The sequence below is a fragment of the Lissotriton vulgaris genome, chromosome 8 (assembly GCF_964263255.1).
Source record: "Lissotriton vulgaris chromosome 8, aLisVul1.2, whole genome shotgun sequence".
NCBI lineage: Eukaryota > Metazoa > Chordata > Amphibia > Caudata > Salamandridae > Lissotriton > Lissotriton vulgaris.
Genome location: NC_141696.1, coordinates 598,115,492 through 598,129,105, shown reverse-complemented (window position 1 = coordinate 598,129,105; position 13,614 = coordinate 598,115,492). Strand labels below are relative to the sequence as shown.

Below are 13,614 nucleotides of genomic sequence, written 5' to 3'. Positions count from 1 at the left end.
GGGAAACATGAAACACTGGGTGAATCTTAAATTTTGACGGTAGATTTAGTTTATATGTTACTGGATTTGTCTGTTCTGCAATGGGGTAGGAACCAATAAACCTAGGTTGAAATTTACGATTCCCTTTTAGTCTAAGACTTTTCGTATTCAACCAGACCTCATTTCCTACTTCCAAAGGAGGGGGTTCTTTTCTCTTTTTGTCTGCATAAGTCTTGTATTTCTCTTTAGCCTGTTCTAGATTCTTAGATGCAGTTTTGTGGACTAAACTCAGATGCGATACCAAATCCTTCACTGCAGGAACTGAAATCTCAGTTTCTTGAACCGTGGAATTTGGATGCCTTCCATAATTCAAATAAAACGGAGAATATCCAGTTGACACATTTTTTGCCTTATTGTGGGCGAACTCTGCCGCCCAAAAGTAGTCTGGCCATTCCTTGTCTTGTTTTAACGAAAATAACCTTAGGTACTGCTCAAGCTCCTGGTTCACTCTTTCGGTCTGGCCATCAGTTTCGGGATGTAAACTAGTGGAATATCGTGCTTCAATTCCCAATCCTTTTACAAAGGCCTTCCAGAAGTGGGATAGGAACTGCATTCCCCGGTCAGAAATAATAACCCTAGGGATTCCATGCAATTTCACTATTTGTGTGCTGAAATGACTAGCTAATTGTTTTGGTGTAGGAATTCCTTTTAAGGCTACAACATGTGTCATCTTTGAGAATGCATCTACAACGACATACTGGCAGATGCATCAAAGTAAATACCGGGAGCAAATGGGCAGATTCTCAGAATCTGCCCCTTTGCTCCCGGTATTTTTGCATTTGGGATGCATCATCCCAATGCAAACATCGCAATTTAAGCAATCTCTAAATTGAGATTCCTTAAATTAGCATTGCATTTAAGGAATCCCAAATTGAGATTCCTTAAATGCAATGCATGAAAGTAAAAAAAAAACGAATTTGCTAATAGGGGGAGCAAATTACAATGAAGTTGGACTTCATGGTAATTTGCTAAAACTTTGAAAAAAGCACTTTTGTGCATTTTTCAAAGTTTCATGTTGCGCACACACATGCCCTTAGGGAATGTGTGTGTGCAACATATGTGCATAGATCAATTTCAGGGGTGCAACAGGGTGTCATTTTGACACCCTTGCACCCTTGAAATTGCATGAGCAATTTGCGAGTATCTACTGGTACTCGCAAATTGCTCATGCAATCTCCAATACATTCCTATGGGCCTGTAGGCCCATTGGAATGAATGGGACAGCATTCCTTAATTGCTACTAGCAATTTGCGAGTAGCAATTAAGGAATGTTAAGGAATCGCTATTTTAATACCGATTCCTACATGCATAGGCTTTTGCTATTCCTAAATAGCGATTCCTTAAAAATCGCTATTAAGGAATGGCAAAAGGCTATGTTGATGCATCTGCCAGTAAGACTGTGTTTACCCCTCCCTGGCTAGATGGTAGGTCAGTTATTATGTCTAAAGTGATTGTGTGCCATGGGAAAGGAGGAGTTGGGATTGGCAGTAATAATCCTTTAGGGGCTTGCCGTTCTGATTTTCCGGGAGCGCAAATCTCACAAGTCTTAACATATGACTCAATGTCTTTATTCATTTGGGGCCACCAATATTTCCTCTTCACCAAGTCTGCAGTCTTGAGTTCACCTTTATGCCCGGCCAAAGGATTATCATGGCATTCACGTAGGACTTGATCTTGCAAATTCTGTGTTGGCAAATACAATGCCCCTCCTTTATAAGGAAAATCATCAAGAACTTCTCTTCCTGGACCCATTCTTGCATATCTTCTGGACTCAGAGCTTGAGTAATCTGTTCTTTCATATTCAAGGTTGTAACCGCACCAATTATTTGAGAGTCAGGGATAATGGCTTGAGTGTTTACCAGGTTCCTTTCTTCTCCAGTTCCCATCCGTGATAAGGCGTCCGCCTTTCCATTTTGAGTTCCAGGTCTGTAGGTTATCACGAAATTGTAATCAGCAAAGTACAACGACCAACAACGTTGTCGAGGGGTTAAGGTTCTAGCTGATATTAAAAAAATAATAATTACGGTGGTCCGTAAAGACTAACTACATGGTGAGCTCCCATGAGATAATGCCTCCACTCTTTGAAAGCGTCTTTAATCGCTAGCAACTCCTTTTCCGTTATGGTGTAATTAATCTCTGCAGGTGTCAATTTTCTAGATCTGTAGGCAACGGGGTGCAATTGAATGGTTCTCTTGTTCCTCTGGGACAACACTCCTCCAACCGCCAGATCCGAAGCATCTGTCTCTACATAAAAAGGCTCTGTTGGATCCGCATGAAGTAGAATAGGTGCTGAAGTGAATTCTACCTTCAGAGCTTCGAAAGCTGCCTCTGCTTCCTCCGTCCATTTGAAACGCACTCCTTTCTTCAGTAGGCGAGTAAGTGGAAGTATTCTGCGTGAAAATTCACTGATAAATCTCCGATAGAAGTTCGCAAAACCTATGAACGCTTGTACTTCTTTCACAGTAGTTGGAGATTTCCATTCAAGGACAGCTTGAATCTTCCGCCTATCCATATTTATTCCAGTTGGTGAAATCACAAAGCCCAAAAATTCTACTCGTGTGACATTGAAGGCGCACTTTTCCAATTTGACGAATAGTCTGTTCTCTCGAAGTTTCTGTAAAATTCTTTTGACTTGTTCTTGATGTTCCTTAGTGTTAGCTGAGTATATTAGTATGTCGTCAATATACACGATTGCACATTGATCTATAAATTCGCTAAGAACATCATTGATGAAATGTTGAAAAGCCGCTGGAGCGTTACATAAACCGTAGGGCATTACTTGATACTCGAATAGTCCAAATCGAGTTCTAAAGGCCGTCTTCCACTCGTCGCCTTCCCTTATTCAGATCAAGTGATAGGCTCCTCTCAGGTCCAGCTTCGTATACACTTGCGCTCCTCGTACCTGGTCCAACAAGACCGAAATGAGAGGAAGAGGGTACCGATTTTTCTTCGCGATTCTGTTGATTGCACGATAGTCGATACACGTTCGCAGCTCTCCTTCTTCCTTCTTAGGTACAAAAAAACAGAGGCGAGGATACTGGTGATTAAGAGGGTCGAATAAATCCGTTAGCCAAGTAATTGTCAATATACTCCTTTAAATGCTGATGCTCCTTCTCTGTGAAGGCATAAACTCAACTGCAAGGCATATTAGAGCCTGGTTCAAAATCTATTTTACAATCATAGACTCAATGTGGCGGCAACTGTTCAGCTTCTTGTTCATTAAATACATCTTCAAATTCCTGGTATTCTTGCGGTAATTGTTGCGAGTTAATCACACACACTGAAACCTCTGCCGAACATAAGGAACGTGCGGGGTTTTCTTAATTTGTTCCTTCCTTGTCTCCAAAACAATTTCCCTTACAGTAAGTGGAATTCATTTCAATCATTCTAACACTCCAATTGATGGAAGGATTGTGTTCAGTAAGCCAAGGGAGTCCTAATATTAATTGAAACTGGGGGGGCATCAATTAGGTTAAAATGAATCTCTTCTCGATGTCAGTCTTCCCCCGATCATCTGTACAAGTTCAGTATGACTAACAATGGGCCCAGAAGAAAGATTTGTTCCATCTACCGCCCTGACTGGCTCACTCTGTCTTGGGAATCGCTCTCAACCCAACCTTGGCCGCAAATTTCAAGTCGCAGAAATTACCTGTGGCCCCAGAGTCAACCATTACAGCTACTCCCTCTAAGGTAATTTGTCGGAACCTTATCGTCATTGACAGAATCAGATGTGGTGAGGATGATTGTAGGGTATTGGCCACTTGATGTTCATTTGGAGTTGATTTTTTACTCGCATCCACCGGTACAACTCCTTCTACAGGTGGTGCTGCAAGTTTTCCTTCGGCTTGAATGACCCCTTTGGCTTTTTTGGGCAATTTCGCACATAATGTCCCCCAGAACCACAGTACATACATAAATTACTAGTTCTTCTTTTATATTTCTCTTCCTTAGAGAGTGGGCCTCTTATAGTTCCTATTTGCATTGGTTCTGGGTTTGACGATCCTTCCATGGCTTTTCCAACTTCAGGTTTTGCTCTATCATACCGGGGAGCTGGAACTTGATTTCTGAACTCTCGTTTTCTTCCCCCTCTCCTTTCTCCTTGACGAAAGTCTAATTCCAAAACTAAATCTATGAGAGCTGAAACTTCAGTAGGGCGATTCGGTATTTGTGCTAGTCCATCTATTAATTTGTCCCTAAGCCCTCGATATAATATTGCTGCTCTTTTACTCTCTGGCCAATATGTGTCCATTATTAACTTGAACTGAGCCAAGTATGCCACAAGATCTCGGTTACCTTGTTTCAACTCTAACAGCTCATTAGCCACCGCTTGGGATATCCTCCGCCTATCAAATATCCGTAAGAATTCTTTTTTAAATTCTTCATAATCCTGTAACAGAGGATCATCTATTGACACCAAAGGCATTGACCACGCCGCTGCGTCCCCACTCAAGTATGAAAAGACAAAGGCCACTTTGGATTGTGCGTCAGGGAAAATAGAAGAGCGACACATAAAATGTAGGGAACATTGTGTAATAAATACTTGTGCCTTCTGAGGATCCCCACTAAACCTTTCTGGAGGCGCTAGCGGTATAACAGGGGATAATGAATGTATTACTTGCGTAGTTAACTTGATTCTCCAGTTGCTGTGGTTGAACTCTGTCTATCTATGGGAAATGGTGCCCCACCCTCTGGGCTAACTCTGTTTCTTTTCTGGAATTAATTAACTCCTGTTTCAAACTTTGATTTCTCCCCCTAACTGCAGCCAGTTCTTTTTGTATAACATCTAAAATTGCTCCCAGACTCTGCAAGTTTATTCCTTCAGCCATTCTGTTTAGGTGCAAGTTTTAAAACGTGGGCACTTCACTCTGTCAGAACCCAACCTTGCTTACCAATAACTGTCTTCAAAATACTTGCGCAGGAACAGAAGATGCTTGCTCCCAACTCCCTCTCCAGGATTCCTCAGAGTCAGAATTAAATCATGACCCTAATTAACCCCAAAAGGGGGAATGGGGAATTGAATAAAATAACAAAGAACAAAGAAGAGACTGGTCCTGGACCTTCAGGTTCCCTGTCTCGTTCTTCTGTCAATCGACGTGCGACCAACTTGTTGAAGAAACCTAAGGAGACTAACATATAACAATTAATAAACTCCCTATTCTTCCTTCTCTGTACCTTTTCTATTGACTTTTCTTTTTCTGTTAACCTACCCTCGGTCCTCTTGTAACCTGTCTCTCTTCTATCTCCTGATGTAGGTTTACTTGTCACGGGTCAGGAAATTTCTACATATGCAAGGTAGCGTAATTAGTAAGTATCTCTCCAAACTTTTAACCTATTTACTATTATCTTTGAACGCTGCCAACCTACCTAATTCTGTGTTACGTGTGTTTTCTATATTTCCACTACAGGTCTTTTTAGTTCTGCTTCTACCTCTATTTCTTCTCTCCTCTGATAAGTATTGTTTTTAAAATTCAACTATTTATCTTCTAATAATATTTGGTGTGGTACAATAACTTTCCTTTGTCCTTTGTACCTTCTTTATCCTTACAGGTGAAGTCTTAGTCACTAACACAGGTAAGCTATATTTTTCGCTATATAACTATTTACAATTTCCTTATTCACATCTTGCTTTTCACTCGACTTTTCTATGTATCATTTACACTTAGCTTTTGTCTTCTTATTCTTGTCCCTTTGGTGGTGCTGTTGTATCAGGAACTCAGAGTTGAAGCTGCTGACTGAAAATGAAGACTATTCGAAGGAAAGGAGCGACGCTCAACTTCTTCGTGGTTTTCTTTGTATTTCTCTCGTGTTTCTATGAATGCCAAAAGGAGTTATAGCCCTAACTACTCCCGACGAATGTATAGGGCGGAAAACCGGACGACTTCCCGACGTTTTGAACTGTCAAACTGTATTTACTCGGGAACTCCGATTTCTAGATGCGTACTGGCAATTTGCCTCAGTGAAGTGCGTAGTCACAGAGGAGCGCGTCAGACTCGGGCCGGCGTTTTCTCCAAACACTAGACTGTAACCTGAAATGCCCGCAGCGGCCATCTTGGAATTCCGCGCTTGCAGCAATTCCATCCAGGTAGGTTTTCTCATTCTCCTTTGCCAACAGGTTCTTGTCAGAGAGCAGGCTGAACTAATCTCTGGCTCTACATGACCAGCGGTTCTGACAAGCTGGCTCACCCTTCTGGCTGATGTGATCGCCACTACTGTCTTCAGAGTTAACATTGTAAAAGGAACAAATATGGAGTTGCTCAAATGGAATGTCTCTTAGAAAAGTTGCCACTAAAATAAGATCCCACTAGGGTACAACAACAGGAATCAGAAGATAAAGATTTTTCAACGTCTCAATAATATGCATCACAATAGGGGGTTTAAAGTGGGACAGTTGGTTTGAAGTCAGAGGAATGACGACAGCATAGCCAAATAACTCCTAACAGTGACAATTGAACAACTCCTTTGGGAAAGGGAAAGGACCAATGGCAAGATCTGGACAACTCAGCCTGCAAGAGGTTTACGTTGTTGTGGGCACACCATGCAACAAAGCTGGCACATCTTCTAGAGTAAACTCATTATGTGGAGGGGCGATGCATTGACAGAATAACGTCAACCACTTCCGCTGACAACTAGAAGGAGGTAAAATGTTCCCAATTCATCTTCAGACATAAAGGTGGAGGCCTCTGAGATTGGGATGCAGCACCATCCCCTGCGAATGAATGAATTAATTTTTATTTGCATAATTACTTAAAATCATTGCAAAATTGCAGTACATTATCCTGAATTACACTAAAATATGTCTCATGACACTGTAAAACATTTATATAGACGTGTATAAAAAATTAGGACTGTCATTTGGTCAATAATACCAGTCCTTTTCTAAAATGTGACCTTGTTCTTGAATTCACTGATTTTGAAATTAAATATTAGCAAGGTCCGTATTCCCTGTGTTTTCATGGGAAGTTATTTCTTAGTTCGTTGTGGGGCTATGGGTGCCGTGCAATTATTTCCTGGGAGGTGCTATTCGCTCTACTGCTCCTTCTATTACTACCAGGGGCTCAACAGTAGCTATCACATGTTATTCCTCTGTGTTGTTTTCGATTAGGGCCCTTCGTGTCCTGTTCATATATTTGACAAATTTGGCCAGGTCTGAAGACTCTATACTAGACTGAAGCAATGCCACTGCATTTCTGCATCTTCTTGTCCCATACCTTAGGAACATTGGTTTTAACACTATACATTGATGCTGTAGTAATGCAGGGCAGCAGCATAGTGGATGTACCAAAGATTTAGCCCTATAATTACACAGCCTGCAACTGACTATATTGTTCAACGATTTCCAGGCCATTTTCAGTTATTTTATTGGTAGGGGGACTAGGCACGCCCATTGAATTTCATTCATGCATTTCCTTCCCTGAGGATTGTTCATGTATGGCTGGATTTTATGCGACTCGTATGTTTTAATTAGGCCGGCCAGACCTCTGTTTACCTTCAATCTTCCTGTATCTTCGTTCCTTGATAGCTGGACGGTATGCTTATTTAGCACCCTCTTTATTGCAAGGTAGTTTAGTTCTTCTTGAGACCAGGAAGCTGTAGTTCAGTCCAACTCTGCCACTATCTCACGGCAGTATTTCTGCCATGGGTTCGTCGACCCATCAAATATGGTTCTCAGTGCCTCCTTAAGGGATCCTTTCTGAGCTTTTGTCGTCTTGAACCAAAATTTAACCAGTGTGCTCCTGCATTCTCATTTTGTTGTACAAGGACAAACTCAAGCCGAATCAAGGCGTGTGTGTACTTGGGGAACCTAAAAAGCCTTTTATATCAATGGCACTGGGTTTTTCCATCATCTTTTCCATCTTACCTGATGCATACCCAGCAACTGCAAGAAGTTTGGATTTTGTGACTCATGATGGGTTTGGTGGGAGGGCTATGTAGTTTGCCTTGGAGTTTGCAGAGGGCATAAATGGTGGCTTGTATTTTGGCTTGCCTCTTGGCCTGGTGCAAGGTTGAGAATGGCAAAGGAGGTCTGGTCTGAATAGCAGCTTGAACTGTAGAGAGGTGGAGAAGTTCCGAAGAGATGCATACCACACCTTCTTTGGCCAAACCTGGTCAATGAGAATAACTTGGGGCCCGGTCTTGGCAAATCTTCCTCAAAACTCAAGGAATCAAAGGTATGTGGAAACACATAGGGCAGCTCAAAGTTCCATCTCAACTTAGACGTGTCCCATAAGGCTCTCCTCAACAGACACTGGAGGGTGCAGTATTGCTGGCATTGAGACAGATCCCTCAGATGTGTGCCCAAGACCACAATGTCAACACTTCCAGACTAGGGAGGTGAGACCCTACTTCCCCTTCCTTCTTGACGTACTGCACTGCTGTCGTGCTGTTCAACAAAATCTGGAACAACTGACTTTGGATAGAAGGGAGGAAGGCCTTGAGCACTAATAAAATAGTCTGCAGTTCTGACAGGTTGATTTGAAGCACCTTTTCTTACAGAAGCCCAGAGGCCTCTGATCTCCAGATCCTCTAGGCGAGCTGCCCAACCTGTGGTGGAGGTATCCTTCACTACTGTAGTGACTATTGGAGGGGGAGTGAAGGCCATCCTGCATATAAGGTTTGCCTGAGTCCCCCACTAACCTACTTCCACCTCAGCGCTGGGAGAGATCACAATGCAGTAAACCATATCTCCCTCATATTTTAGTCACGGACTGTGGAGGCACCACTGCAGGGCCCTCGTGCCAACATGCGTGAGTGACTAGGAGAATGCAGGAAGCCAGCAGACCTAGGAATCTCAGGACCTTAGGACTGTAACTCACTTGTCTTTTCAAAAGGACAAGAGCATCTACTACAGGTTGGCAATCCCTTGACGTAGAGGTAAGGCACAGAGCCGGCTAGTGTCCAGTACCAACCCTATGAACTGGAGTCTTTGGGAGGGCTTCAGCTGAAATTTGGGCTCCATCAAAATGCCCAGGCTAAACACTAGGGATATTGTGGACTGCAGGTGGTGGAAACAATATCTGGTGACCGAGCTTTGACCAGCCAGTTGTCCAAGCGCAGGAAAATGGTGATGCATGACGTCTGAGATGTGCCACATCCGCTGCCGTCACCTTGAGTTACACAAAGTTAAGTAATGCAAACTGGCAATGTGTAGAACCTGCCATAAAGAGCAAATTCTTCTGGTGAGACTCCAGGTATGGAATGTGGAGATACACATCCTACAGGCTCAGCAACAGCATCCAGTCTCCTACTCCAATAACACTTAGGCTAGGGTCAGCATCTTAGAAGTTCAACTATTTGAGGTCCAGGAACGGACGCAGACAGCAGTCCGTGGCAACAGAACGAAAGTAACATCCTTAACCTTTCCTTGCCCCGGCAGTAACTCCACCGCTTGTTTCCAAAGGAGTTAAGCCACTTCTTGCTGTAAGATGTCCAGGTGCTTCAGAGGGGGAGAGGAAGGCAGGGATGAAAAGGAGGGGAGCCTCAAGGAAATGAAGGGTGGGGTTGTCAGGGGAGGAGGAGGAAGAGTAGGCTTGCAGGAGAGATACACAGTCCTTACCTCTGCATTTATCCTTGTACTGGCGAAACAAAGGTTTCTGGGCCTGTTGTGTCTGTGGTTGACAGGGTCACACATACTAAAAGTAAAGCCCCTGTAGAATTCCCCAAGCGCTGATATTGTGGGTAGTCTCTTTAGGGTGGAGGCTGTTGGAGTTCCAGAGAGCGGGCTGTTGCCTGGCTGGTTTTAAACCTTTCTAGGGATGCATTCACTTTATCCCAGAATAGATGGGCATCATCGAATGGCAGATTGGCTTTTACATCATTTGAAAATCTTGAAGTCCTGAGCCAGGCATGGTACCCGATACAGACAGAGGTACCTAGCGCCCTTGCCATGGAGTCAGCGGTATCACGGTCAAATTTGATGATGCGCCTCAAGGCCTTCTGTCTATTGCTTTAATACCTCCTGGAAATGTGCCTGCTTACCTTACTGAACATATAGTGTGATAAAATGGGCTATATCCCATAGAACATGTGTGTAGCACACTAAAAGACAGTTAGTGTTCAAAGGTTTGAGAGCCATGCTTTCAGCTAAGAAGATGATCTTTCCCCATGCCTCCAGCCATTTGGACTCCCTGTCTGAGGGCACTGTGGAGAACATACCTTACACCTGTCCAGATAAACAGGATGCTTCTATCACTAAACTCTCGGTGGAAGGGTGTGCGGAGAGAGAAGCCAGGCCTCCAGAGCAGAGTGATAGCATCTGGCTATTAGTCAGCAACTGCAGGTGCGGAGGAAGGTTTCTCCCAAGCAGCAAAGACAGGTTCCACCAAGGCTTCATAAAAGTACAGTAATGGTTCGGATGTGAGAGTCGAGAGCAGAAGGAACTCAACTGTGTATATCTAGAGGTAGCACTAGATCCAGTAGTTCTGTTGCTTTTCCAACTACAGAGTGAGAAGACATGCCCTCTGGAGTGGCTGATCCAGCATGAGTTCCACGTCCCGCAAAGTGTAAAGTCTACTAGCTGAAGGCAAACCTGGAATCGCATAGGGCTGTTCCCTCCTATCATCCCCATAGCGGGCCGGAATATTTGCCAAAGAGGTCATGTATCCTCTGGCAGTACTCCTTGTCTTCAATCAGTCTCTGCGCCTTCTCAGGAAGGGGATCGGAGACCAGAGGAGGTGGCGTCAATGTCTCCAAGCATTGATCCGGTGGAGGCGGCGACTGCCACGTCACCAATGGTAGAACTGTATAGCTGTGTGCAAGAGTGCAGACAAAAGCAGGTGTTGGAGTTACAGGCCCAGCACCATAAGGTTTCATCAGCATAAACATGGGGAGGGAGCGAACTGTGTTCCATCTTCGAGAGGTATACCAAATTGGGTGAAGAACCTGGCCAAGATGCCAAACACCACATTAAGGAATGTTACCGGATCAGTACCGGGCACTTTAGAAAACTAGAATGCGCTGCTGGAAAGTCTGCTAATGACTGGCTTGCGCCAGTGGAGTCTATTCGAAGTCCGGGTCCAGCTGTGGAACAGGCTCTGAGCCGGCAGGATCTTGGTCAGATGGCTCCACCACAACCAACTCAAAGGATGAAGATCCTGTGGAAGACCGGGGTTGTCCAAGTGACTTGCCTCATACATGCTTCTTGTTCCTCCGATGCTTCTTTCTTTCAGTCCAGAGGAATGTGAGGAGGGAGATCTGGACCGGGTTCTTGATCGATGACTACTTAGTTTGTCAGCACAGGCCCAGGACATCAACAACTTGAAATCAGGCTCCTTGATGGCCTTTGGGTGCATACTATGGCAGAAGTTGCAAGAGAAGTGTAGGCATTGTGGTTCTAGCGAAGGCATTTCTAGCAGATAGTGTGTTGGCCCATAAAGAAAATCTGTGCCTCGCAATTCCTAAGGGGCTTGAAGTCTAAATGTTTGAGAGGAGACCAAGAGCTGCACATCAGGATAAATTTGCTGTGAGCAAAACTTGCAGCTCTCAGGATCCAGATCCACGTTGAACACATGGAATAAAAGAGAACTGATGTCACTGCGCAAGGATGGGCAATTTATGGCTTTGGTGACATCATCTGATACCACTTCTGGCATCAATACAAAGCTAGTGTCCCCTAACAGTATCATGAGAGCTTTGAAGTTTCTGGATCCAGTCGGATGCCTGAGATTATTCTACAGGTGAGGAAACAGCAGGAAGAAGAATCCATCAGAATGGTAGCATATACTTTCAAAATCTTTTGCCATATCCACACAATGCACTGATGTTCTACTCACCTCGAACATATGCAATCTTATTTGTGCTGCAGAATGTGGTTTCTTGTAATAGACAAGCAACTATTGTTCAAGTAACGTGAAAATGAATGTAATTGTTTTTATAAAACCATACGAGTATTAGCAACATCTCACTTAGTAATGTTTACTAAAAAGTGACTCATGTTAAAACGCAACTTTTAATGACATTTGATACCACGTCTGTGCACAGACTCAAGTGATGGTCCAATCAGTTGTATGATACATTTAACAACAGCATATATTAAGCTAAGCTAACTATAGAACAACGAAGAATGGGACAGAATATGTGATTTTTCTAGCCTGATTCTGAGGGTTTTTTAGACCTTTACAGAAGAATAGCAAATCTGAGATAAAGCGGAGAGCCTCGGGGAAATGATTTCTGATGTTGGTAGCTTGTAAAGAAAAATGTAGAGTTTATTTTTAGACCATGATTTTTAGTAATAGGTTTCCTCTTGTGTCTCTTTATCGTACCACGTCTCTTTATCGTATCATGATGTCACGGTAGACCCTGGTTAAGGGTCGTGTGAGTGAGACAGGTCAGTTTATTAAGGAGCCAATGGAGGTGTCTCTGAATGGAAATCTTTTCTGATTTTAAGGAACCTTTGACAAGGTGTGTTTCACCATGGACAATATCCTGGGGAAGTACTAGTGTGTCTTTTGGGTGGACAGCCAAGGAAACCCTTATCTTTCTTGCAACACGTCTGTACAAATACATAGTTCATCCATATGAATGTAACTAGCCAGTATGTGAATGCATTACTAATCCACTTCCCAAGAACAATATTTCTTTTTTAGCATTCAAAGGAGCACAACATTTGGACAACAATGACAATCTGACCATGGGACACGTGCCTTAAGAGTGCTAAACATATTTGGTTATGCAGAGGCCTCTCCTACATTTGCAAAGTGGTACACAACTGGGGTTTGTACCGCACTCTGAAGTCAGAAGGTGGGATGGTAGGGTTGAGTTTTCTGAGCAAGAACATTTTAAAGGTGGTTTTAGTCACATTCCACAACACTAAAAAGTAAGAAACCATGGTGGATTTCAACATTAGCAATGGGTGCAAATAAAAAAAGAAGTGAGCTACAAAGGGGTCACCTGTCACAATGCAATCTCTGTTAAATGTAGATGACACGGTACAAATAACAGCAAGATTTATCTTTACAGTCTACGCAATAATGAGAAGCAAGAATGGAGTACTGATATCACCTGTTTCTCCAGTGCCACGCGCAAACCAGGATCAGAATAAGACTTGTCAGAACCATGACTAGCACAGGAACCAGGATAGCTGCCAATGCCACATCTGAAACACATTACAAATATGAGAAAAAGACTACAGCTCTGAATGCGCCAATTATAAAGCACTCAATTTGCAGGTTTTAAGGTTGTTCACGAACAATTGGCTAGTGGGTCATTAAATGAGATAGCACTCTTTATTTATTACAAGACAAAGGAGAGTGCTCAAGCATATAAAACGGTCTGTATATTAACTAAAAGTTTTGTTTAAATATTCTAATTTTCTTCCCAGACACAGTAGTCGGTGACTAAATAAATTAGGTACTGTTATGCATCCCTGGTATTAAAGACACACCTCATTTATGCAACATGCCAATTTATTCTGTAGAAGACAGGGCTGAACTGGAAGCATCAGTGTGAACTATAACAAATGTGTAGCATAGTGTATAACTGCACAAAGGTCGCAATAAAGTACAACCAGTTTTTGCAACACAGGACAAATTGTATTGTCTGAATAAGGGCCTCCAAAATGGAGTCCCCGCATACATGCTA

General features: G+C 43.1%; 1 protein-coding gene across 1 annotated transcript in view; it reads right to left on the bottom strand.

The window, feature by feature from the left end:
• DCBLD2 (discoidin, CUB and LCCL domain containing 2) overlaps positions 1 to 13,614 on the bottom strand; it is a 540,831-nt gene that overhangs the window by 58,119 nt on the left and 469,098 nt on the right. Inside the window, exon 12 of the mRNA XM_086934447.1 lies at positions 13,036 to 13,129. Coding sequence (XP_086790573.1) covers positions 13,036 to 13,129 — 94 coding nt within the window. The remainder of the gene's footprint in view (positions 1 to 13,035; positions 13,130 to 13,614) is intronic.